Source organism: Diplodia corticola (genome assembly GCF_001883845.1).
Source record: "Diplodia corticola strain CBS 112549 chromosome Unknown scaffold19, whole genome shotgun sequence".
Classification (NCBI taxonomy): domain Eukaryota; kingdom Fungi; phylum Ascomycota; class Dothideomycetes; order Botryosphaeriales; family Botryosphaeriaceae; genus Diplodia; species Diplodia corticola.
In genome coordinates this window covers 1-26,126 of record NW_017971498.1, presented here as the reverse complement: position 1 = coordinate 26,126, position 26,126 = coordinate 1, and the positions used below count along the sequence as shown (strand labels likewise).

Sequence of the window (26,126 nt, the reverse complement as noted above, 5' to 3'; positions counted from 1 at the left end):
GTTCTGAAAGAAGGCGAAAGCTCTCGAAGCTTTTGATGTTCCGTGTTGAGATGAGGGGGCGGCGGTTCATGGTTTCGGAGAGGATGCATCCATGGCGTCGATGAGAAAACGGTTGTGCTAACGGACGTCTTGTGTGCGCAACGCGTTTAGGACGGATCGATCGGTTTTTTTTTTCTTTGCTGGGATTGGCTGGCAGAGTGATGATGAGGGGAGCCGACCGAGACCGCGTGCGTTGCTGCTCCTGCGCTCCTGGCTAGGTACATGCGACGAGAAATCGACGGATGCGAATGCGGTCGCCGCTTCTCCCGCTGAGTATACTGGTGCTGCGGTGGAGGAGGGGAAGACGGTCTCGTCTGCCTTGGGGGAGGACGGCATTCTGTTTGGGTAGCGGTGCTTGTGGACCATACTCTGGGTGACCGACCTCACCAGCCAGCCATGGCCTTCCTTCCTGGGTGACGCAGCGCTTCTGTCGCCGGACGCTTCCAGGATGTTCCCGAGCCCGCTGCATCTTTTCTTCGACCCTGATGAAGAGCCTGCCCGCCTGGGACTCCGAGCTGTCCAGGCGTTCGACGGAGAAGGGGTGGCATTGTCGGCGTCGGGCCTGCGGAGTCTTTGTTGGCGGCTTCCATGGCGGCCTTGAGCTTGGGTCTGGCGACGCCCCTTGACGTCGGTGATCCAAACCATGGCCTAGGGCTCCTTACCGAAGATATCTATGGTCAATGCGGAATACCGGTCTCCGTTGTTGAGGCGCAAGTCAGAGAGGGTGGTCTGAGGGTCGGGGTTGGGCGACCTGGAGGAGGTAGCAGAAGACCGTGAAGGAATTCAAGACGGCGAAGCTCGATCGCCCCAAAGAAAAATTTTCGACTCAACCAGAAGGAAGGGACTGGTTTTGCGCGCGGAGGATGAGTTTTGAGCCCAACAGACATAGGTCTTTGGGGCCAGCATTAGGCACACCCGATATATGAAAGCCAATTTCTTCGTTCATAAGCTGCGTGATGATTCAGTTTACCATGGCATGCAATAGGGCCGCATGGCGGACCTCGTGTCGGGATGACCACTGCGATTAGGCACCATAGCATTGAGGACGCGGTTGAATGATGAGCACTTGGTCACGCTCATGGTTTATACTACATGATTAGGAAAAGACTATGGTGTTTAACTGTATACTCGGGGTGGTTGGACGAGGCGGTGGCGGTGGATCCGATGTTAGGCGGCGTAGAGGCGAAGCCAACAAACCACGTGGCCAAAATGTAGCTAGCACTGGAGGAGGCCACATTAGGGCTGACCTCGTCATCGTTCCTTGTGTGTACAAGGGCCTGCTCTCCTTGCTCCAGCTCAAGTTGCTTCGGCTCGGGCACGAGCACGAGACTGCTGACATCCTTGCCGAGCTGCTCAGTTATAACGCGCTCCAGGCTTGTCCTATGATCTCAGGGAGCTTCATGGGGCAATGCTTAGCCAGTCAGCCGAAGACTATCGGTGGGTTGCAAAGGAATCTAGCCTTTCCAAATGTGTATTGCGTGCCGGTGCCGCAGTACTGGGAAGAGCGACCAGGCGGGCGGGCGGGCAGAGGGGTAGATCAAGCTTTTTGCGGGGTGTGGCGGCCGAGCGATCGGCTGTGCGACATCAGCCGCTGCAGGCATCTCCAGGCACCAACTCGTGCATGCCTGATTGGTTGCCTGGAGGCGCAGCCCGGCCGCAGCCTGGGTGCGGCTATGAAGCCCACGCTGGTGTCCATGCGCAGCAGCCGTACAGAGCGAGAAAAAGGTGGCTGGTGTGCTGGGTCGAAAGTGAAAGTGAAGGTGACGGGGTGTGAGGCAGCGTGCACAATCAGAAGGCTACAATAGCCGTGCGCACAGACCCCTTTCCGTCAGGCTTTACTTATGTCTTGCGCGCTTCCTCTTCCACCTCTTCCTCCCCAACCTTTCCCACCCCCACGGTCTTCGTCACTCAACCTGTGGCGTTGCCCGCACAACCACCTCCCCGTCGCGATCCGTCCACCAGCGCTCCTCCTCGTGCGCCAGTCCGCGACCATCTCTACCCCACACCTTCCGCCATCAACCGCCCACCTCACTGAATGGCTTCTACCATGAAGCGCAACTCCGACTTCTCTACCGGCCGTGCCGCCTCCAGGAAGCGCGGCCCTGGAGGTCGTGCCGACAGGGACGGAGACATCAGCATGGATTCTCGCCCTCGCAACAACAACAATCGCATCGGCAAGAGCTCTCGTGGTGGTGCTGGTGCTGGTGCTGGTGGGAACCGCTCGAGCCTTGGCCGCAAGGGCCTCAACATCAACGCTCTCGAAGACGAAGTCGACATGCAGGCCTCTTCTGGCACCTCGGCCTCCACCAATGTCCGCGCGCGTCCCCGCAACAACGACTCCCGCCCCGAGAACATGAAGATCCGCGTCACAGGCTGGAAGAACAGCAAGGCCGCTTCCAACGAGGACAAAGGAGTCAGCTCCCTGGTCAGCTTCCTCCAGAACAAGACGCGAATCAACAGGCAAAAGGCCTTGAGGGCCGGTCGCATCACCGGCAAGGCTGACGTCCACCTCGACAAGTGGCACAAGGAGAATGACGACAGCCTGGTCCTCACGGTTCCCACCGACATTGGAAACTCTATGCTCCGCATGGATGGTTGGAGCTTCTCGGGTGCCAACATCTCGATCAAGAAGATCACCAAGCAACGCTCACCCACTCCCGACGTGAATCCGGATGTGGCTAGGTTGCGCGCCGCTCTTACCGCCCTGCTCGACCGTCGTTACAACCCCGAAACCAGGCTTCTTGACCTTAGCGCCCTCGGCACGGATGAAGACCTCAAGAAGATTGGCGTCTTCGACATGGGCACCTCTACGGCGGCCAAGGTCTTCCCTGCCATTATGAAGCAGCTGGATCTCCTGTTCACGACTCCCCAAGAGAAGGAAGAGAAGTTTGACGCAATCACCCTCCACAGCAACGAGCTCTCTTCACTGGAGAACATCACGACCCTGTCGCTCTCGCTCCCGGATCTCAAGAACCTCGATCTGAGCAACAACAAGTTCGCCACGCTGGACGCCCTCCGGCCCTGGAAGAGGCGATTCCGCAAGCTGGATCACCTGGTCCTGACCAACAACCCCATCGAGCAGGTCCCGGACTACGCCGCTGAGATCATCAAGTGGTATCCCAGCCTCCGCTTCCTGAATGCAGTCCAGGTTCGCTCGGATGCCGAAGTCGCCCAGGCGCAAGCGTCGCAGAAGAAGGGCCTCCCCGTCAAGCCTCGCACCATGCTCGGAGACGAGGAAGTCACCAACAACTTTGTATCCGCCTTCTTTCCGGGCTTCGACGTCGACCGCAACGCCCTCGTCACGGCGTACTACGACCAGACGTCCCAATTCAGCTTCGCGGTCAACAGCCACGCTCTTCGCGACCCTTCGGCGAACGAGGCTCTCACCAAGTCAGAGTGGGAGTCGTATATCCGCAAGAGTCGCAACCTCAAGGCCATCACCCACGCCCCGGCCCGCCAAGCCCGCCTTTTCGTCGGCCAGGATCAGATCCGCGAGGCTTTCGCGACCATGCCCGTGACCAGGCATGCTGCCGACCCCGACAAGGTCCACATCGAGTGCCAGTCGCTGCCCGTGGTCCCCGATGGCACCGGCCAATACCCGCAGGGAGTCGTCGGAGCACTCATCACGGTCCACGGCGAGTACGAGGAGATGGACGTCTCGACGGGCCAGGCCACCAAGCGCCGCTCCTACGACAGGTCGATCACGCTCGGCCCCGGCCTCACCGCAAGCGGCCTGCGCGTCATCAACGACATGCTCACGGTCCGCGCGTACGGCGGAAGCGCCGCCTTCCAGCCCGACCAGATGGTGGCCGAGCCGGTCCTGTCCGAGCCGGTCCTGTCCGAGCAGGACTTGCTGGTCCTCGAGTTCTCGAAGCACACGGGCATGACGGTCGACTACTCCCGCATGTGTCTCGAACAAAGCGGCTGGGTCCCGGACGCGGCCCTGGCCACGTTCGAGTCCGCCAAGGCCACGCTCCCGGCCGAGGCCTTTATCAACGCCGTCTGAAAGGGCGTTGGCACTTTCCGCAAGGAAAACTGGTATAAAAAAGAATGGAAAAGATACCCAGCCTCACGAGGCTTTTTTTGCATAGCGTGGTGTTGCTTTTTGTTTTTTTTTGTTTTGTATTACAAGGATCAACATTGGACGGAAGACAAAATGGATTCTGGATGGGCAAACAATGGATGTATGGATGTAGAAGCTCCTGCAGTTTTGCGAACAATGATAGGAACATCTCCAAAAAGCCGGTCCCATGTAAAGTGTGATGACCAGTGCAACAAATCCGCGTGAGCATGTGACGGTAGTCAATCGAAACCTTTTCTGTGTGCTTTGTAATCGCTGCCTGACAGGATCAATGCATACTACATGTGCACGAGAAACAGTCCGGCTCCGCCGTCGCGGCGGCAGGTATCATCACGGCGGGGCTGGCTCGGCGCCTGCGGAGAAAGCTTCTCGTGGCGGGCCGTCGGGGCGAGTGGCGACGGACGGGCAGATCAGATCGGAGGGTGTGGCGCGCCGCAAGGGGAGCTGTGGCTGTGTGGCTAGCGTACCGCATGCGGCAGCGTCACGGCATGTGCAAAGGAAGTAGTGACGGAGGTGCTTGGGGGTGTGCAGGGTCTCAAACATACGAGGCTTGCGGGGGACGGCGGGAGAGAGGTGGAACGATGGTCACTTCAGGCGGGCTGCAGGCAGGCAGGCTGTCCTTCCACGGTGGCATGACGGGCGTCTGTTCTCTGGGCTGAGAGGATTGGTAGCTACACGAGGCGCGCTAGGGCGGCTCTTTGACTGTTGCGCCACCGTGTCAGGGCCGGGATGGGGCGGGTCCTTCTTGGGTCCCTGGTCGCATGTGTCCGCCCAGCCCGTCAGCGAGACCTTCTAGCGGCAGAGTAAAATCTGGCCTCTTTGACACGCCTTCGTACAAATAATCCGCGGGTCCAAGCCTCCCCCCCGAGCGCCGCAAAAGCTGCCCTTGTCTCACATACACACGCGCCGCGTGTGATCTAGAGTGCGTTCCCCCGGCCTGTTCCCCTGCGTCGTTTCCGCCCCGCCAAGCTCCGCACCTAGTGCTACCTACTACTTACTGACTGCTAACCTCCGCCGCGCTCCGCAGCTTTTTTTTTCTCCCAACCCCAACCACTTGGCCTTCCATGCGGCGGACATCACGCTTCTACCTGGCGGTCTTCGCCCTGTTGGGCTCGTCCCATGCAGCATCACATGCAGCAGAGCACAAGGCCGATCAATGCGCGGTAAGCTAGCTCTACATCCGCCTAGAACAGGCAGTGAGGAGGACGACACTTGCTAAAACTAGCACACGCGACCCCTGCAGTTCGAGCCCGGTGCCATCGTGTCGGACGCATGCGCGACGTACGCGGACCTCGAGGACATCAACGAAGAGGTGGCGCCCTACCTGGACAAGATCACGCGCGAGACGGACTTCTTCTCGTACTGGCGGCTGAACCTGTACAACAAGAAGTGCCCGTTCTGGTCCGACGAGAACGGCATGTGCGGCAACGTGGCCTGCGCCGTCAACACGCTCGAGAACGAGGAGGACATACCGCTGGTGTGGCGCGCCGAGGAGCTGGGCAAGCTGGAGGGCCCCAAGGCCGAGCACCCGGGCCGCGCCGCGGCGCAGAAGAAGGGCGAGGAGGGCCGCCGGCCGCTCAAGGGCAGCCTGGGCGAGGGCGTCGGCGAGAGCTGCGTCGTCGAGTACGACGACGAGTGCGACGAGCGCGACTACTGCGTGCCCGACGACGAGGGCGCCGCCGCAAAGGGCGACTACGTCAGCCTGCTCGACAACCCGGAGCGCTTCACCGGCTACGCCGGCGTCGGCTCGCAGCAGGTCTGGGAGGCCATCTACCGCGAAAACTGCTTCTCCAAGCCGCGCCCCGACGGCGACGGCGTCACCCCCGCCGGCACCGGCCTCGGCGTGGCCGGCCTGGGCGGCGCCCCGGCGCAGGCGGCCCAGGATCTGAGAAACGTCATGCGCAACCAGCCGCTGCAGCGGAACGTGCAGTCGGCCATCGCCAACCGGGGCGCGGTGCCGGCGGCGGCGGCCGGAGGGCGGCGGGTGGACCAGCTCGAGCTGGACGACGAGTGCCTGGAGAAGCGCGTCTTCTACCGCGTCGTGAGCGGGATGCACGCGTCCATCAGCACGCACCTGTGCTGGGACTTCCTCAACCAGACGACGGGCGAGTGGCACCCCAACCTGGCGTGCTACGAGCAGCGCCTGCACCGCTTCCCCGACCGCATCTCGAACCTGTACTTCAACTACGCGCTCGTGCTGCGCGCCGTCGGCAAGCTGCGCGCCCACCTGCACGACTACCGCTTCTGCGCCGCCGACCCGGCGCAGGACGCCGCGACGCGCAGCCTCGTGCTGTCGCTCGTCGACACCATCCCCGCCAACCAGCGCGAGCGCATCTTCGACGAGGGCGTCATGTTCCGCGACTCGCACGCCGCCGTGCTCAAGGACGACTTCAAGCACCGCTTCCGCAACGTCTCGCGCGTCATGGACTGCGTCGGCTGCGACAAGTGCCGCCTCTGGGGCAAGCTGCAGGTCACGGGCTACGGCACCGCCCTCAAGGTCCTCTTCGAGCTGGACGAGAACGACGATGATGTCTCTGGCCCGCCCCCGCTCCGCCGCACCGAGCTCGTCGCCCTCGTCAACACCCTCGGCCGCATCAGCCACTCCATCACCGCCGTCAAGCGCTTCCGCGCCATGATCGCCGAGCGCGACGGGCAGGTCTCCACCACGAGGAACGAACCCGCGTCCCGCGCCGCCGCCGACCCGACCGGCCCGCCCGTGCTGCCGACGCCCATCGCCGACGCGTACGAGGCGCGGAAGAGCGCCGAGGCGGAGCGCGAGAGGCAGAAGAAGGAGGCGGAGAAGAAGGCCGAGGACGACGGCTACCCGGCCTTCATGCGCAAGCCGCGCATCAAGAACCCGACGCCGTGGGAGTCGGTCAAGGAGGAGGCGGAGCTGGTGTGGAACGCGTATTGGTGGGTGTTGAGGCAGTGGGCCGCCATTCCGGGGAAGTTGTAAGTTTTGCTCCCTTTCTCTTTTGTCTTTCTCTATTTTTTTTCTTTTTTTTGGCTGTCTCCCCTTTTCCTTTTCTGCGACTCGCCTCACCTCGTCTCGTCTCATCTCACTTCACCGCGCCCTTCGAGGTGCTTGGGGGATCGAGGGAATGAGGGGGGGGGAAGGAAAGGGAAAGGGCATATCATGCATGCCATGCCACCGATTGCTAGAGAAATGCTAACCGCGTCGTGTGTGTAGTATCAGGATCACCATCGTCGAGCTCAGCCGCCTGTGGGATTTCTGGCTCGGCTTGCCCACCAAGCCGCGCAGTTGGGAGTTTAGGAAGCCGGTTGCGAGAGAGGAGCTCTGATGATGATGAGTATCCGACTTGTTGTCTTCTTCTCTCTTCTTCATCTTCTTCTTCTTCCACTGTGAAGTACAGTATCGTTTTCACAGAACGCAATGCGGCGCAGCTGTCTATGGCACTGCTTTTGCTTTTTATGCTTTTTTTTTACACTAGTCATAGCGAGTGGCGTTTGGATGTTGTCACCTCCCCTCCTCCGACACTGTTGCGAGGACGGATGAGTGTTTTGAGTGAGGTATAGGGGATTTTTTGAAACCTATCCTTTTTCGTGTGTGCCTTGTTCCTCTTCTATGTGTGTTTGTGGCGTGCGTGTGCGTGTGCGTAGTTCGTTGTCGTTGTAGTTGTTCTGCTATAGAAGAGAGGTAGAAGCAGAGGTGGATGATAGTTAAGGGGTTGCTGAATAGAAGTCAATGAGGTCTTGTGAATGGATTTGCCCTGTCTCACTTTTCTTCGGCGCGATAATATATTGCTTCGGGGAACCGAGGTTGTTCGCTACGTGTCGTACGTATGTACATACAATACAATGGCGACTGTCTGCCGGCTGCTCTGTTGCAGCTTGCCATGACAATCTGCCACGTGGCACACGACTGATGTTTATAGATGAACGAATGGATCGTGGGTAGTAAGATGCCAGGCCCATCTCCGGACGTGTTTTGCACCGTCTCCGACGCACGGCGACCTTCGCCCGCCAATATGGCCGCCTTTTTTCTCGCTCGTTTCCTACCAGCCACCGAGGATGATGTCATGGAATCGGGCGCAGATCCCTACTGTGCTTGACGCCCATCTGCGTCAGGATGTTTGCTTCAGCTGCCCCAAATCAGAGATCGTCGGAGTCCAGATCTGCATTGGGGCATTTGCTTCAGCTGTCTAGGAAGGAAGATTAGTGAAGTAAACATCTATATCCGGACATCTGACTTACCTACCTTGAGGAAAGACTGTTAATCCTCGCATTTACGTCAGGGAATTTGCTTCTGCTGCCTGGGGAGAATACCTGGTAAGATTGATATTTGCGTCTAGACAGCTACTTCACCTGCCTATAGAAAAGGTTTTAAAAGTTCTATTTCCGGACGTTTGCTTCAGCTGCTTGTAACCGCCGCCACCACCACCTACCCCCTTTAAAACTCCTTTTTTCTTCTTCTCCATTTCTCGGAATCCGTTATGTCGGCTTGTTTAGGACACTGTATCTTTTTAACTTCATTGATGCTAAGCTTCACTTGCGATATGCTCAGTTAGCCTACCCCTCGAGTATAAGGAGTAAGTATATCAGGCTCGTCAACGCCTACCCATGCCAAAAAAAAAGCTTGGCAGAGAGTGGTGCTAAGCAAACGTCGATGGAGTAACGTGGTCGAATCTAACATCCTGACGCATCCATCCGCATTCAAGGCTTCAAGATCCGCGTTCAGATATAAGATCCAACTCCTCACGCCAGCACAGCATAGTGCCACATCCATCTCCACCAGGAAAGGGCGTTGGGAGGGTGAGGGGGCCGGCCGAACGCGGAGGAGGACCGATACTCCTTTCGGGACCCCTCGCGTCCCGTCCCATCTGAGTACAACTACTGCTGGAACAAGAAGCCAAGGCTTTTCCCCCCATCCCACCCACGAGCAGGTTTGTGCTTTCCAACAACAAGCGACTCGATAACAGCCAGCGGCAGTGGCAGGCAGGGGGCTAGCTGCCCCGGGCCGCTCCCCCTCCCCGTCCCCCCTTGCAAAGCTGCGGCGGCGCGCTATCTCCCACAAGCTCGTGCGGACCTTCGGAAGAGATGGCAGCCATACGCAATGCGGTATCATAAGACGAGCCGGGGGGGGGGGGGGGGGGGGGGGAGTGGTCTCGTCTCACGGCAGCAGGGCCAGGGTCTTGCAATAGGATTTCAACGGCACCACGCGGATGGCCGGCAAAGCCAAGCAATGAGTCAGAGAGAGACGGGGCCCTGGCCTGGCCGGCCAAGTCTAACCTACCTACCACCTTCATCGCGGCGCGGTCGGAGCCCCGGGGACTGGTGGGGGGGTGATTGCTGTTCGCCTATAGCGATCATGAACTTAAGAGAGGGGACCGCGCGCCTACCTTTTTGGGGATCGCGGCGGCCGTTTTTCCAACAGGGGGGAGGAGGGTGTGCCACGGCTTGGATGCTGATTTGCTGGGGTTCGTGGGAAACGTAGTTGCACATGGGCTATGATACTTCCAAAAAGTTGTTGCGTTTTTGCTTCAGTGTCGTTTGTTCGTTTCCCGTTTTTCAAACAAGAGCGCGGTGCACGCGATGAATCGGTGATTGCATAAGATCTATCAGATCGGTATTCTCGGGCAACATTCTCAAGTGCGTGTCGATGATGAAGTCGGGTTACACAACATGCTGCGGGCAAATGGCGCAGGATCGAGCTGTCTGTGATGATGCCTGAAGCCGGTGGGGCTTTCCGGGAGGGAAGGTGGCGCGGGAGCTGAACGGCCAGCCCCTTGGGCCAAACCAATCAGCGGCCATATATGGTCTTGTCGGGGGCGGAAAGGAGCGTGTTGGGCAGAGTTTTGGATGTGCAAAAACGCTCACGTGGTATATGGAGGGGCTCCACATTGCCCGATGGTCCGTGTGCCGAAAAAAGGATCAGCTCTGGTCAGGGTAAGACACGAGGATACGATAGATAAGTACCCGAGACTAGGTAAGGGGGCGCTCTGCGGTTATTGGCACGTCGTGTGTCCTGTCTGTTGACGACCAAGTACATCAGGCCGCAACACCCCAATCGAAAGCATGGTGTGCGATTCGAGGGATCAATGCCCGATGTATGCTGTTGGGCACAATCCTACATTGGAAACAAGAGTCCAAGATCGCGTTTATGTTGTGCTAGCAGGCTTGGGTAGCCGCTGGGCTAAATGGTTGGTCGGAGAGAAAGTGATGCGCGCGAGATGCATAATTAGCTTGGGATACGTCTCATGCAGCTACTCTTGGTCCAGGGTGGGATCCCGTGCACGTCCCAGCTGAAACGTGAGCTATTCACGGAGGATGTTCTGGAAGAGGGAAGGCGGATATACGGTGTGAGAGGTCGGGATGGATCACTGCTGAGGTTGTCAACTATGCGAGATAGGAACATGAAGAGAGTACTGTATGAAGATGTCGATTTGCCACGAGCAGCTTGCAAGTCTGGCTCGACGTCATACCGGCGCGAGGGAAGCGAGCAAGCACTAGTCTCTTGTGCAAATTAAAGTCGTTGCCCCCTCCACAGATCACAGTCCCCACAAGCTTAGGGTAGACCGGCGCCGGGTCCGGACTGTCGGGGACGGATCTTACTTACCAAGTCGTGGACAGCCAGACGCACCGCATCTCAGATAACTGTTGCTCATGCTCATCAGATTCACAATCAACTGGGACTTAGCCCGGGCTTGATATCCGAATTCCTCGCGTGTGACTTCGCCCCTTGAAATCTCGGTGAAGGCTGTTCACGCAGCGGTGTGATCTTCCATTGCAGGCCATATTTAGTCAGCTCGGCGAGATGAGAGCGCAACCGATGGGAAAACTGCTCGGGTAGGAAATCAATCGGTGTGCGTTTCAAAACCAGGATCGTCGGTCGACCAGACTGCTCTGTATGGAACGTCCCTTTTCACTTGTGAGAGAGACGCCAAAGACATGTTAACGCAGATCAAGGGTCGAGACCCCCCAGAGCCGTGCGAGAGTTCAGTCACAGGCGCGGATCCTTTTGAGGCAATACCTCCGGCCCTTACGTACCGCGGCTCCGCTTTGGCGGTATCCAAGCAAGAGTCGGTGATGCATCCAGCCGGGCGACGCAGATCGTCTCGTGGAGATGATTCCGAGGCAGCGGGAGCACTTTCTACCTAGCTCGTATGCCGGCAACGGCACACTTCATTTGCCGTTTCCGTTGCGCCTGCGCCGCTCTCCCTGATTCAGGCACCCGGGCGGGTTGACGAACGGGAAGCTTCCAGGCTCTTCAGCTAGGGCTGCTTATCTCGGACATGATGCCATTGCAATGGAGCGGTATACTGGTGCGCACGGTGATACTAGACCAGTAGCAAGCGCTCACCGATGATCCCAGCTCGCCGTTCGTACCGTGACTTCAGACCCTGGGCCGCCGTTCATGATGAGCGACCTCAAAATAACGTCCGTGGTGTGCCAGGGTCCACCGTCTAGTCCTTCGCGGTCCGTCATGATGATTCGCGGGTAGGTCCCGCACACGGCTTAGGGTCTGTTATCCAGTCACGGTAACGACCGAGCTGAGGTGGAGTTTTTCGCCGAGTCTGCGCAGAAAAGCCTAGGGGGCACGGATACAGGAGCGGGGTAGACGTCTTCGCGGCCGACTCGTGCGAGGTCGGTGCGGGACGTAGTCGGCGCAGGCTCGCGGCCGTTGGAGGGCACCGTGGCATCCTGGGAGCTGGAGGTTGTAGGGACGTCGAGCATCATTGGTCCTGGGGCGAAAGTGCGGTAAAGAGACGCGCAATTCCTTGTCCAGGCGGATACTTCAGCAGCCCACGGTGGCCGGCAATATTGATGTGAGGCCATTTGCCTCACATCTGCATCTCAGTCGCACGCGCTCCGGACACCGTGCTTTATCGCATGGAACGGGTTGCTGGGACAGCCTTACCGCTCACGGCTCGCAGGCGGCCATGGAGCATCAACGCTGGGCTCGGGACGACCCTCTCTTCCGTCGCAGTGTTCCTGGTCACCGCCAATCCAGATGACGATCCCGGACAAGGCTCCTCTCCAATCCTTGAGTCAGAAGTATGATGCCACATCCGGCCTGGACTGGCCGTGCACAGCGCACCTGGCAGTCTGCCAACAAGAGCGGAGCCTTCGGACAAGAGTGCGCAGGCCACGCATCCGGCCTTTCCTCAAGCAGGCTGCCGAGATGCCTGTAGCGGGCAGAATAGGAGGGGGCAGGCATCCCTCTCCGACGTCCGGGTCCGCGGTTGGGCGACGTGGGGCCTCCTGGGAGGGCTGGCTGTTGCAGGTAGATACTACAAGCCATCCGCGAGCTGGGTCGGCGATCTAGAACAAGGGCGGGGCATGTGCTGGGTCAAGGTCCGACTGCCCGTAACGGTGACCTGTCAAGCCGGAAGCAGAACCGAATCACCGTGGCAGCTCCCGTGCCCATGGCTGCCAGCCCGCTCTTCTGCATCTTGCAGCTTAGTGCCAGGCACATTCTCCAGGCCGTGGGGACTGTCGTGTCCCCGCTTTTCTGCTTTTTCGTTAGCGCACAGAGACAGCCCTGCGTTCGCATGCCTCTCGAAACGCAATGCTGCCCTATCGTGGACTCGGCGGTGCTTGGGAACGGGCCCGGGAACCGGGGCGGACCACGACGACAAGAGTGTTCCTGGCCGGCATCTTTGGGCACGTCTTGCATTTCTCACCTCACTTTCCAGAAGACTAGAACATGCAAACGAGGCGGCCAGCCTTAGACTGCGCTCACCTGCTCTTGCCCCAACTTCCTCCTTCTGCACGCCCAATCATGCGTCTCCGGGGGCGTGGTACTTAAGCCCGCGGCACCGTCGCATCTGCCGTCGCCCCCTCCTTCCCTTTCCCCTCAATCTCCCACGCTCGCTTCAGTCCCATGTCCACTCGTTCGCCGCGCTGGTCTTCCCACGCAGCATCCACAGAACCTTGCCGATAAAAGAGACCATCCACTCGCTTACAGCAGCCATGCGACCCGCCGCCGCCTTGCTGATAGCCACGGTTGTCGCCGCCGGCGCCGCTACGGCGCGGTCCTCTGGCGGCTGCGACGAGACGTGCGACGCGGCCTACAGTTCATGCATGACGGTATGAGCCGGCGCTCCCCATCGTGCCTGGCAGCTCGCCCACTCTGACTTGCGCTGCAGGGATGCCAAAGCAACCCGGCCTGCATCGACCCTTGTAAGCGTGACACTTGTCTGGTAAGCCAATTTCCTGTTACGGGTGGGGTCCTGAGGGCGAGCGGTGTGGAGAGAGAGGGCTGGCTAATGTGTCATGGACGTCCAGAAGATCTCGATCGTGAGTGACAGTCTCCTGCTTGCCGCGATCCGGCGCATCGCGAATCTGACAGCGCCCTAGTGCTCCTCATGCTGGTCGCCGTGCCAGTAGCAAAAGACGGCCTCTCACAGTCTCGCCGCGCGGTCCCTTCGACGCTTGGCCCGTGATACGACAGGCTTCTCCCTCTGCTGAAGATCACTCTTTGGAAGCGGAATAGCTGGATGGAGCCGGGAACTGGCGGTGGAACGGGCAGGACGCTGCCAGCACCCGGAATGCTGAGTCCTCAGTGGTTTCGGGCCGCACAAGAGGGGCAACGTGGGTAAAGCACCGTAGGCGAGACTAGTGTTGAGGACCAGAAATGAACTTTCTTTTTCTTGCTTCCCTGCCGTCGCCATTGCGCCTGCGTGCTGCCACGCCAGACCGGTCCGGAAGAGTAATGTGATGACAACAGGGACGAATGGCCTCGAGAGCAGGCCAAAACAGCGGGGGTTTGTGGACTGGAGGAAGAGAAGAGTCACGGAACAGGGTGAGCTGTGGACTGCGGCCCGGGGCGGGACAAGGATGGGCCTGCGGAGAATGCCACGCACGCGGGACCCAAGGGCTGCAGGTGATGATGGCGAGGAGAGAGCTGCATTTTCGTTCGACGAGAGAGGCGTCGCGAGTGCGGCGAGCCCACTCGCAAGACGTTGGCAGAGCAATCGGCGGGGAAGCGCGTGAGGAGCCTAGGCCGAGCTACAGAGCCCGCACCCGATTGGTCGCTAGCGGCGCCAGGGCCCGCTCGACAGGAAAGAACAACTGGCATCCGACTGGAAGCTGCCATCGTGCCCTCGCGCCCTGGGCCACCGTCCTGAGGCAGCCGCATGATGAGCCCAGCCCAGCCGTGCCTGTTTCACCCGCGCACCGAAACATTTATATAGCCCGTCAGTGCGCGCCGCCAGCAGCCAAGCTCCGTGGCTCCGTGGCTCCGTGGCTCCGTGGCTCCGTGGCTCCCTCTACCAGACCTGAACATCCGGCCGGCTCTTTCGCGTTCCACCCCATGCACGCGCTCCGCTTGTCAAAGTCTCGGCGGCCGCGGGGCTTGGCGGCGTGCTTGCCCGCTCGCGTGCTGGCCGTCCAGCAGGTGCAGGTCGGCGGCAGAGCGCGGCCGAGATTGGAGCAGTGAGACCTTCCCGACATGGTGAGGCTGTGTTTGATGACAGGGTGGGCGAAGACTCTAGAAGGAAATAAGCTCCCCGCGGCTGAGGCTGGTCGGGGCGCACTGGCAGGCGCGTCGCTTGCCGCCGCCACGGTGCGCCGGCGCAGCGCCAGCCGGCCGCGACTTCTGCGGGGATCCCGCACGGACAGGCGGTCAGCGGCGCGCGGCAGAATTACGCCGGGTAACTGCCACGGTGGTCACAAGCTGTTCGCGCGCCCAGCTATTTCAACCGCATCTCCACCTCTCCCTCTCTCTTCGCATTCCGTTGATCACTCGACTTTCTGCCATTGGCCATCGCCCTTGCTTGTAGCCACAGCAAGCGGACTCTACCATGCGTGCTAACATCCTCCCCATCGCGCTGCTCAGCGCAGCTGCCGTCCGCGCTGACGAAGCTTCGTCGTCCACCTCCACCTCGGCCGTTGAGAAGCCTACCTTCACCGTAAGTCGCTCGCACAGAGCCCACCCTCCGAAGCTAGCGCCTTCGTGCAGAGCTAGTGCAAGGCTAACAGCGTCTCCCGCAGCCTACCACCATCACTGCTCCCTTCTTCGAGCAGTTCACCGACGACTGGGAAGAGCGCTGGAAGGTCTCGCACGCCAAGAAGGAGAACACCGAGGAAGAATGGGCCTACGTCGGCACCTGGTCCGTTGAGGAGCCCTCGGTCCTCAAGGGCATTGAGGGCGACAAGGGTCTCGTCATCAAGGACAAGGCTGCTCACCACGCCATTTCGGCCAAGTTCCCCAAGGCTGTCGACAACACCGACAACACCCTCGTTGTCCAGTATGAGGTCAAGCTCCAGGGTACGCAATTCGTCGTGCTGTCGGCTGCTGAATGACACGCTGACAACCATGACAGATGGCCTTGAGTGCGGTGGTGCCTACATGAAGCTCCTCCAGGACAACAAGGCTCTCCACGCCGAGGAATTCTCCAACGCCTCGCCTTACGTTATCATGTTCGGCCCCGACAAGTGCGGTGCCACCAACAAGGTACGTTTGGAATGAATTCACACGCACGACACTTGGAGAGTATTGCAACAATTGGAGCATGGAAAGTGGGGCATTCGGCTTGGCTCAGCATGCGTTCCGCACTTCTGACCTGCTGGATACGCTTCAACCTTCCATGCCCTCATTGATGCAATACTGCTCGCATTGGTTCTACAGCATTTACGCAGGTCTAATAGGGTGTCTAGGTTCACTTCATCTTCAAGCACAAGAACCCCAAGACGGGCGAGTACGAGGAGAAGCACCTCAAGAGCCCCCCGTCGGCCCGTATCTCCAAGACGTCGGCCCTCTACACTCTCATTGTCAAGCCGGATCAGACCTTCGAGATCAAGATCAACGGCGAGTCGATCCGTAACGGCACCCTCCTTGAGGACTTCACTCCGGCCGTCAACCCCGCGGAGGAGATCGACGACCCCAACGACAGCAAGCCCGAGGACTGGGTGGACCAGGCCAAGATCGCCGACCCCGAGGCTACGAAGCCCGAGGACTGGGACGAGGACGCTCCCTACGAGATTGTCGACGAGGAGGCCGAGAAGCCTGAGGACTGGCTCGAGGATGAGCCCAGCACCATTCCTGACCCCGAGGCTGAGAAGCCCGAGGATTGGGATGATGAGGAGGACGGTGACTTCATTGCTCCCACTGTCCCCAACCCCAAGTGTGACGAGGTTTCTGGCTGTGGCCCGTGGACGGCTCCCATGAAGAAGAACCCTGCCTACAAGGGCAAGTGGACCGCTCCTCTGATCGACAACCCGGACTACAAGGGCCCGTGGGCCCCTCGCAAGATCGCCAACCCCGACTACTTCGAGGACAAGACCCCGGCCAACTTTGAGCCCATTGGCGCTGTAAGTACTGGCAAAGCTCCCTGCCATGTTCCGCAAACTGACACAGTTGCAGATTGGCTTTGAAATCTGGACCATGCAGAAGGACATCCTCTTTGACAACATCTACGTCGGCCACTCGATCGAGGATGCGCAGAAGCTCCAGGAGGAGTCGTACGATGTCAAGGTCAAGGTTGAGAAGGCCGAGGAGGAGGCCACCAAGCCCAAGAAGGACGACAAGGCCAAGTCTCCCCTTGACCTCGACTTCAAGGAGGACCCGGTGAACTACATCAAGGAGCGCACCCTGTTGTTCTTCGAGATCCTTCCCAAGGACCCCTTCGCCGCTCTTCGCATGCTTCCCGACATCGCCGGTGGCCTTGGTGGAATCGCGGCTATTCTGATCGCTCTCATTGCGGTTGTTCTCACTGGTGGCTCTGCTCCCTCCAAGGAGCAGGTCAAGGCCACGGCCGACAAGGCCAAGGCCAAGGCTGGTGAGGCCAAGGACAAGGCGGCTGAGGCGGTGTCCACTGGTGCCGAGAAGGCCGGTGAGGCGACCAAGCGTCAGACTCGCTCCTCTTCGTAGAGCAAGCTCGGATGAAGGATGGCAGAAATTACATTGAAAGTCGGGGGATCAAAAAATTCCAGCGGCGTGCTCACTACCTATAGGAGTTCACGGATATTGATAGTCGGGTGTGTTATACCTATTGTTTGGTAAATGGATTGTTCATTGCTACCTACGTACGTGCCGCTCGAAGTGGAGTGTTAATGCGACGTGTTGTCTGCCATGGTGGCAATGCCGAAAAAGGCAGGCCGAAGCGCAAGCGGCGCTGACGGCGGAGGACACGACGGAACATTTGTGGACGGAGCGGAGAAGGGCGGGCGCAAGCGCAAGGGCCAAGTGTTGACCCTCGGCTTCATCTTCCCCACGCCTCAACTAGCCGGCAGCGTCATGCTTAAGCCGAGCACCACCTCACCCGTTGACTAGCTCTCTCCTTTCAAGAGCACTTATTGTGAGCGTCGGCCAGCTGAGCTTGCCTTCCATCCTCTTTTTCCTTCCCCGACACTCGTGCAATCAAGCTCGAAGCCGTCCAGAAAATGGCCGCACGCCGCTTGCTTGCACGGAACATCCCCGCCATCACCTCCCGCACCGCCGCCCCCAGAGCAGCTCGCTTCTCCACGAGAGCCATGGCATCCGCGAAGCCCACCGCCAGCGGCGGCATCGCCACACGCCGGCTGCACCAGACGGCGCAGCACCTCAAGCCCGCCGCGGCGGCGACGACGACGGCGGCCTCGACGGTCGACTCGTACATCACGACGCACGACGCCGTGGCCGAGCCATTGGACACGCAGAACTTCCTCGACAACGCCTTCGTGCCCTCGGCGGCGACCCAGTGGATCGAGCTGCACGACCCGGCGACCAACAGCCTGGTGACGCGGGTGCCGCAGAGCACGGACGCGGAGCTCAAGGCGGCGGTCGACAGCGCGGAGCGCGCGTTCGGGCCCTGGAAGGCGACCAGCCTGCTGCACCGGCAGCAGGTCATGTTCCGGTTCACGGCGCTGATCCGCGAGCACTGGGACCGGCTGGCGGCGAGCATCGTGCTCGAGCAGGGCAAGACGTTTGCGGACGCGAAAGGCGACGTCCTGCGCGGCTTGCAGGTGGCCGAGACGGCGTGCGGCATCACGACGCAGCTGACGGGCGAGGTGCTCGAGGTCAGCAAGGACATGGAGACGAGGACGTATAGGGAGCCGTTGGGGGTGACGGCGGCGATTTGTCCGTTTAGTAAGTTGTTTTGTCTTGTCCTGTCCTGTCCTGTCCTGTCCTTGAGTTCGCGGTCGTCGTCGTCGTCGTCCCCGTTTTTATTTTATTTTCCGAGAGCATGTGATGCTGCGGACACGGACGCAGAGGGGTGGATATTATTGCATTATGCAATATGTACGATTGGGTGAGGAGGCAGCATGGGGCAGTGGACCAGGGGCTGATGCGTGCGGTTGCACCAAACAACAGACTTCCCTGCCATGATCCCGCTGTGGTCGATCCCGATCGCGACGGTGACGGGCAACACGCTGGTCATCAAGCCGTCGGAGCGCGACCCGGGCGCGTGCATGATCCTGGCGGAGCTGTGCGAGAAGGCGGGCTTCCCGCCGGGCGTGGTCAACATCGTGCACGGCGCGGCCAAGACGGTCGACTTCATCCTCGACGAGCCGCGCATCAAGGCCGTCAGCTTCGTCGGCAGCAACAAGGCCGGCGAGTACATCTACTCGCGCGCCTCGGCCAACGGCAAGCGCTGCCAGGCCAACCTCGGCGCAAAGAACCACGCCGCCGTGCTGCCCGACTGCAACAAGAACCACGCCCTGAACGCCATCGCCGGCGCCGCCTTCGGCGCTGCCGGCCAGCGCTGCATGGCCCTGAGCGCCCTGGTGCTCGTCGGCGAGACCAAGGACTGGATCCCCGACATCGCGGAGCGCGCCAAGGCCCTAAACGTCAACGGCGGCTTCGAGCCCGGCGCTGACTTGGGCCCCGTCATCAGCCCCGAGGCGCAGAAGCGCATCGAGGACCTCATCGCCAGCGCCGAGGAGGAGGGCGCGACCATCCTGCTCGACGGCAGGGGGTACAAGCCGGAGAAGTACCCCAACGGCAACTGGGTGAGTGGTTGGAACCGCCGACTTTTCTTTTCTTTCCGATTGAGAGTGGCTGGCTGATGTGTTTTTTTTTTTTTTTTTTGGTTTGCAGGTCGGCCCTACCATCATCTCCAACGTCAAGCCGCACATGCGCTGCTACACGGAAGAGATCTTCGGCCCCGTCCTCGTCTGCTTGAACGTGGACACGGTCGACGACGCCATCAGCCTGATCAACGCGAACGAGTACGGCAACGGCACTGCCATCTTCACCCGCTCCGGCCCCACCGCCGAGCGCTTCCGCAGCGAGATCGAGGCCGGCCAGGTCGGCATCAATGTGAGTGACCTACCTCTTCTCCCCCTTTTTCTCGGAATGGAATTCAGACGGGGGCAAGGCTTCATCGGGAGTCGGAGCTATCGTCCGGATGTGGCTGCCAAACAACTACGACACTTATCCGTCCGGGCGAACCACTTCAACCCCCCATGAACGTTTCTATTCTTCTACAAATCCAATTACTACGGCTTCATGCTCCTGATGGCTGACTCTCTACAAAGGTACCCATCCCGGTCCCGCTGCCCATTTTCTCTTTTACGGGAAACAAGAGGAGCGTTGCTGGTGGTGGAGCGAGCACTTTCTACGGAAAGCCCGGCATCAACTTTTATACGCAAACGAAGACGGTCACGACTCTCTGGCGCCACGAGGATGCACTCGCGCAGAAGGCGAGCGTGAACATGCCGACGCAGAGCTAAAAAGCGACAAGGCCAAGCTTGATGATGTTTATGGGATCGGGAAACGGACTAGGAATGAGAAAGAAATCGAACGAAAAAAAGAAAAAATCAGATACTTGTTTGAGTGCAGCATGCATGCTTAATTCTTTGACGTGTCATGTATATATATCTTCTGCTTTGAGTTTGTGCTTGCGTGTTCGTTTCAAGCGTACTGTCGTTTCCCCTCCCCATGTATTAGGAAATATGCTGGTCTCTAGTATAACAGTCTAATCTCCATCCCCATTCGGCTCTGGTATGGACTACGTAGTGGCTCCACAGTGGGCATAGGAAGAAAGCAGCGCTCTTGCATCTCATCTCACATGGGTGATGGAATCCTATATCTGAATGGATTTTGTACGGTTTTGAAACTCGCATCGTTTATCCGGATATCCACTCCAGCTACTGTGGTCGTGATGCCGGTCTATACCTAGCATTATCACCTAACTGCACTTGCCTATAACCTACTACCTATGCGTAAATAGCATAAACATGGAATCTTCTCTCTCTCTCTTCCTCACCGTCTTGCTCTTGTGTAGTGACCTTCACCTCCCGGCTTTCTGCCAAACAACCCATCGTTCCACCCACACTACTTGCAACGGCTTCCTTCCTCCCCAGCCCGGCTCTATCGGGCTTCGATGCCATCACATTCGAGAGATGTACACGTCCTTTGTTACGATAATACTGCGCGTAGAGTCGTAACCCGGAACGAGAGGGAAAGGTGGGCTGCGTCGTGTTTTGGGCATTCGCTCTGGCTGTTATATACTCGATCCATCTGAACGGCTCCGAAATGTGTAAATCGGTGCGACATGGTCTCGACTACTCTCATGAGTGACTGCAAAATATTGAAAATTATTCCATATAGTAGAAGAAGCTATCTACAGCAAAAATCCCAACCCAGATCAACGCCTTACTATAAATACACCACTGTGCGCGCAGCCATCGTGATAAATCGTGAACCTTAAAATCTCCTCTACAGCCCTCCATCGCTGCTGCAGCGCCAACCCACCTTAAACCTTTTCGGTGGCGGTGTGACTGACGCTCTTCTTGCGAACGACCTCGTCCTCGGCCTGGGCAAGAGACATGTGGCGCTCGCCGGGATGCAGATCGGCAACCTCCTGGAAGGAGATGGTAGGGACGAAGTTCTTGCTCTTCCAAGCCTTGTTGACTTTGCCGTAGAGCTCGTCGACCTGCTCGAGAGAGAGGCCCTTTGTCTCGTAGATCATGGACCAGACGAAGAAGATGCAGATGAAGCAGCAGCCGCCCCAGATGAAGAAGACCTTGGCGCCGAGGTTGGCGTCGCCGGGGTCGCTGTTGACGAGGTAGGGGGTGGCGTAGGCGATGGCCCAGTTGAGCAGCCAGTTGGAGGCCGTGGTCATGGAGAGGGACTTGGCGCGGACCTTGAGCGGGAAGATCTCGCCCGTGACGACCCAGGCGACGGGGCCCCAGGAGCAGGCGAAGAAGAAGATGTAGATGCAGACGAATGCGATCATGGAGCGCTGGGCGGGCTGGTCCGAAACCGAGGAGACGGTGCCGACGATGGCGACGATGAACTGGCACACGGCCATGCCGATGGCTCCGAAAAGGAGCAGCCGGCGACGGCCCCAAGCTTCAACCATCCAAAGACCAGGGAATGTGGATCCGACGTTGATGCAGGAGGTGATGAGAGAGATGGTGAAGGGGTTCTGGAAGCCGGCGTTCTTGAAGAACGAAGTGCCATAGTAGAAGATGAAGTTCACACCTGGGTTTCACCAGCGTCAGTATCATCAGTCCCCAACTAGACGGGGCCGATTTCGCTCACCTGTCAGCTGCTGCAGAGCCTGGAGGGCGCATCCAGTGGCCAGACGCTTGCCAAGGTTACCGCGGAAGCAGTCGCCGTAGGTGGCCTTTCCAAGAGACAATTCGTACTCGTGGTTGGCGGTGATTTCACCGAGTTCCTCGACGATGGAAGGGTGTTGGATGTCAAGCCTCCTCAGACGGGCGAGCGACCTGGCGGCTTGCTCTGGCTTGCCCTTCTTGATGAGAAAGCGTGGAGTCTCGGGCAGGACGAACATTCCGGCGATCAGAATGATGGCCCAGGCAAACTGAACAGCGATGGGGATGCGGTAAGAGCCAGAGTCGTTGCGGTCCTTTGTGGCATTTCCGACTATGGAAGCAAGCAGCAGGCCGATGGTGATGGCGAGCTGGTAGCAGCCGACAATGGTACCGCGAATCCACTTGGGTGAGGTCTCAGACTGATACATGGGAATCAGGGCACTGATCATGCCGACTCCGTATCCGGCGAAGAAGCGGCCAGCGACGAACAAGGGAATGGCGGTCGCAGCAACCTGGAGGATGACACCGAAGGTGAAGACGAGGGTGGAAATGATCAAACCATAGCGGCGGCCGAAGAAGTCACCAGTAGGGCCGGCAGTGAGGGCGCCGAAGAAGGTTCCAGCCGAGAGAATGGAGACAATTTCGGAAGTCTGGTCGGAGGTGACGTCCTTGTGGTTGGTCTTGGGGTTGACGAAGCCGGTGGAGAATTGGTTCTGCCAGTAGTTCATGCCCAGAATGTCGCCGATGGTGCCCGTGTCATATCTGCCATGGTCAGTGAGCCGTGCTGTGTGAGCGGGGGAAGTCGAGGGCAGCATACCCATAAAGCACGCCGCCGAAGGCAACGAAGACGCCAATGCAGATGGCCGGCAAAGCCGAGCCCACAGCGTCATCGGGTTTCTTGATGAGGAACGGCATGATGGCGAAGAAGTGAGAGCTGCTGCGTCGAGCAAACGGGCAGACTCGGATGAGAACGAGGCGTTGATGCTCGAGCACAGCGAGGGCTGCCGGCGTATTTGTAGACCACAAGGCGAGTTGTCATGCGGCGTAGGGACGGACATGGGCAGCCAGCGCTGGGGGTCTGGGGAAGGATGGCGGGCCAATGGGGCAGGTGCGAGGCGCTGCCGGGGAAGCTTGGGGCTGCTGCTAAGGGCTAGGCGATCGATATCGCAGCCCGCCTGGACCGCCGCACCTCGACGTCCATCCATGCCTCCGGCCGCGTCGAGATCCCCGTTCGCTCGCTCCCCAAGATCGCCTCCTGCTAGCACCCGCCGCCGCGCATTGGACCCAGCCCATCGCAGCAATGCCAACCCTGCCGTACGCCCGCCGCGTCTGCCACCGCTGACACCAATGCAACGCCAGCCGCAACCCCTGCACCAGCGTCGCCGGCAGAAGCCGACAGCCCGGGTCGAACACACAGCTGATGACGAGGCGCGTGGTACGGGGTGGATGGAACTCGTGGCAAGAAGCACAAGGCATCCCAAATGCTCGGCCTGACGGTCGGTCCGGTCCCCATGGCAGGATGCTGTGAGGTGGCCGTGACGAATGAAGCGCGTCTGCCCAGCCAGTCCGCCATGCTTGATAGGAGCTTGGCAGTGCAAGCGCATGCTTAGCGTTTGTGGGGTTGATGCCGACAGCCACACACCCGCACCAGCATCATCAACACATGGCTAGCCTCTCTCAGCGCTGCCCGCCTTGCCGACCCACCAACCACTCAAGCTTGCTCGTCCCTCCCGATCCTGAGAACGAGCGGCGTTTGCGCGTGGCCTCTCTTACGAACCTGTCAGACCCGAGCCTACTCTCGCCCAGAAACAAGGCCAATCATACCAGCGTCAGCCCTTCTAGAAGTGCAAAAATCTCTGCTGGGGCGCCCGCTGCCGTCAGCACCACCCTTGCCACCCCGACGCTCAACTGTTCTTGGCCCTCGTCCGTCCTTAGCGCCATTGCCCAGAGGATGATTGGGTGGGGCATGAGGCTGAGCTGCAGCCCACCGTCGCGTTCCAGATCCACGGTCCACACTTTTACGTCCCTTGAGCTATGCCGTCCACTGCCGGCCTCGCCGAGCCCATCGGGAGGTGAGAAATCTCAAGGGAAACTCGTGTGCTATCGGCTGTCGCAGAATTTGTAGCGGAGTCTCGGGGACAGGACTGGGACGCCAGGTCCAGCGGCACCTTCGTACAGGGTGGTCACGGTGGGGACAATGATGATGGGAGCAGCCACTGATGACGACGGCATGATACAAGGCGCGCAGGGGTTAGTTCAGCGTCCCACGGTCCTATCGCTTGAGCCTCTTCCCCACATTTCTCCGTCTGCAGATCATCCTTCTGCTTGTGGCAATGACTTTTTGCGTCCGGACGAACCAACGAAGCAATGTTAATGATCACGAACTTCTGGAGCAGCCCTCACCGCGGTCGCTATCCTCCAATGCGACTCAGCCAGCGTTTTCCTCTCTGGTAGCCACCTGCCCTGATCTGGCTTCCTACCGTTGCTGCAGAGTATCGCCGCCCACTACAGAAAACTCCGATGTCCGTTTTCGCCGCATCCTATGGGCTTGCTTACCCGTCCGGGGAAACAACGCCCCCCGCCCGCTTCCGAGCCTCAACAACCCCAACACACCCCGGAACCTACCATGCATCAACATATCGTACGACGAAGTCTAATATGAAATACGCCTTGTGGCGCCCGCTATTGATCCACGAAATTCCAAGACTGGGCTGTGGACGGGCGTTGCTTGACGTCAATCAAGCACTGACCGGGAGCTCAAGGGAATACTCGCTCTACCTCTCCATAGCTTACAGAACAACTCATCTTTCCCAGTCATATTTTGCAACAATTGCATGCGACATACTTGAGCTGTTGAGCTCTCGTCTGGACGCTCTCGTACATTGCTTGATTACACATCCACACCCGCACGATTGCCTCAACTACCTACCGACGGTAGCATGTCGTCCTAGAGGAGGATCACATGCTTCAACATCTGATAGGAGCTGCATGTCATGCTCTCAACAATGATAAGGCCAACACGCATCGACGAATTGTAATAGCTCTTGACTACTTACCATCCGGAAGAGGAAGTGATAGATCGCTGACGCAATTTCACCTGTCCACGCTTTAGATATCGAAACCCCCCAATCCCCATCCGTCCGTCCTCTACGTAGCTTCGGAGGAGGCGCATCGAAGCACCCGACTGGCGGAGTAAACACGATCAAGCCCACAACTCCGCCCGATATCTCTCCACGCACACGCCACGCAGTTCAGCCTCGATACTGATCCGGGGATGGACACCAGGCGATAGAGAACCGGGGAACGAGATACCGCGTCAAGCCATGGCAACCCGACCCGCGTCATGCAAAAGGCGTACTACGTGCATGCATGCACGCACACACATACATAGCGGAGCATAGTACCGTATCCACTTGAGACGTCTGCATCAACCAGCTGGCGTGTGCGACGAAGAACCGAAGCGCGCTGATGTTTCCCACTTACCGCGGTGGCAAGGACCAGAGAGACATGAGAGAATGGTATACCAATTGACGCATGGACGTTCGGGATGATTACTCCTGCCACAACGGCTCATTCGTTCCGCTACTGTACACAACACGGTGATGGAAGGGAAAGTCCTCGCAACGGGCGCCAGCAGAAGCAAGAAGAGAACCAAAGTCAGACAAAGGGAGCGGAAAAGAAAAAAAAGAAAACCGCGGCGTTGTTCATGAGAGAAATCATGGACACGCACTGTCAATCGCTCAACATCGAAGTACGGTTTTTTGTGTGTGACAATGACGCCTTAAATATCAGACCCTCGATGGGGAGGGAGTGAAGATCCTCCAGGATTCTTGATCTGCCCGCACTCAAGTACGAAATGCCTTTTGTGTCGGAAACTGCCAAGGGCACGACGACCCCACACTATTAATCAGTGCGGGCGAGCCAAAGGCCTTGTACGTTTGACACATTCAAACCCACCTCTGGGGGCAGCCATGATATTATAATGATATGATGGCATTAATTAGCGCACGAAAGTAGGAGTGGTGGGCAAATCCGACATCTAATTATTGAAGGGGTTCTTTCAATTTCCATCTTAGAGCTTTTGTTTCATCATTTTATCAATCTGATTGCATTCCAGACTCCCCACCACCTTCAATACCTTTTTTTTTTCTCAACTTGCTCTCCCGTCCACTTGCATGCACACCAACGCCCCGAGACGCCACCACCCTTGTCGACCAAACCTTTTTCAGTCCATGGGCTTACTTTCCGTCTCCGTCAATTTCCTGCGTATCGCAATAGAATTGGAAAAGGGGATGGGAAAAAAAAAATGTACACCCAGACCCGACCATCCAGAAGAAGGGGAGAAAGAAAGAAAAGGAAAAGAGCTCCCCCAACCCCTCACCTCCCACGCAGGCTTGCTTTCCCCTCAACTTCGTTTTCCCCTCCAAAAGAAAATCAGGTGCAAAAGGGAGAAAAGAGCAGAAAAAAGCCCTCTCCCTGATCCGATCCGCCACACGAAAGCAAAAAGAAAAAAAAAGAAAAAAAATAAGAACTCCCTTTCCCCTCCCTTCCCCCCCCC

General features: G+C 58.7%; 6 protein-coding genes across 6 annotated transcripts; 5 read left to right on the top strand and 1 right to left on the bottom strand.

The window, feature by feature from the left end:
• Positions 1-2,074: 2,074 nt before the first annotated feature.
• Positions 2,075-4,045, top strand: BKCO1_190006 (mrna export factor mex67; the record flags this gene model as incomplete). Its single annotated transcript, XM_020272086.1, has 1 exon — positions 2,075-4,045. The coding sequence occupies one exon, from the start codon at positions 2,075-2,077 to the stop codon at positions 4,043-4,045; it is 1,971 nt and encodes a 656-aa protein (XP_020131399.1).
• A 1,139-nt stretch (positions 4,046-5,184) lies between these two features.
• BKCO1_190005 (endoplasmic oxidoreductin-1) lies at positions 5,185-7,422 on the top strand (the record flags this gene model as incomplete). Its single annotated transcript, XM_020272075.1, has 3 exons — positions 5,185-5,283; positions 5,364-7,072; positions 7,311-7,422. 3 exons carry the CDS (start codon positions 5,185-5,187, stop codon positions 7,420-7,422), a joined length of 1,920 nt encoding a protein of 639 aa, XP_020131398.1.
• A 5,632-nt stretch (positions 7,423-13,054) lies between these two features.
• On the top strand, positions 13,055-13,527 carry BKCO1_190004 (uncharacterized protein; the record flags this gene model as incomplete). Its single annotated transcript, XM_020272064.1, has 3 exons — positions 13,055-13,171; positions 13,231-13,381; positions 13,442-13,527. The coding sequence occupies 3 exons, from the start codon at positions 13,055-13,057 to the stop codon at positions 13,525-13,527; spliced, it is 354 nt and encodes a 117-aa protein (XP_020131397.1).
• Positions 13,528-14,886: 1,359 nt separating this feature from the next.
• BKCO1_190003 (calnexin precursor) lies at positions 14,887-16,955 on the top strand (the record flags this gene model as incomplete). The annotated part of the gene is made up of 5 exons (XM_020272053.1): positions 14,887-14,994; positions 15,077-15,353; positions 15,409-15,539; positions 15,743-16,396; positions 16,449-16,955. The coding sequence occupies 5 exons, from the start codon at positions 14,887-14,889 to the stop codon at positions 16,953-16,955; spliced, it is 1,677 nt and encodes a 558-aa protein (XP_020131403.1).
• A 512-nt stretch (positions 16,956-17,467) lies between these two features.
• BKCO1_190002 (methylmalonate-semialdehyde dehydrogenase) lies at positions 17,468-19,738 on the top strand (the record flags this gene model as incomplete). The annotated part of the gene is made up of 4 exons (XM_020271993.1): positions 17,468-18,152; positions 18,378-19,015; positions 19,104-19,325; positions 19,544-19,738. The coding sequence occupies 4 exons, from the start codon at positions 17,468-17,470 to the stop codon at positions 19,736-19,738; spliced, it is 1,740 nt and encodes a 579-aa protein (XP_020131402.1).
• Positions 19,739-20,763: 1,025 nt separating this feature from the next.
• Positions 20,764-22,483, bottom strand: BKCO1_190001 (high affinity glucose transporter rgt2; the record flags this gene model as incomplete). The annotated part of the gene is made up of 3 exons (XM_020271882.1): positions 20,764-21,494; positions 21,555-22,330; positions 22,386-22,483. 3 exons carry the CDS (start codon positions 22,481-22,483, stop codon positions 20,764-20,766), a joined length of 1,605 nt encoding a protein of 534 aa, XP_020131401.1.
• Positions 22,484-26,126: the final 3,643 nt, after the last annotated feature.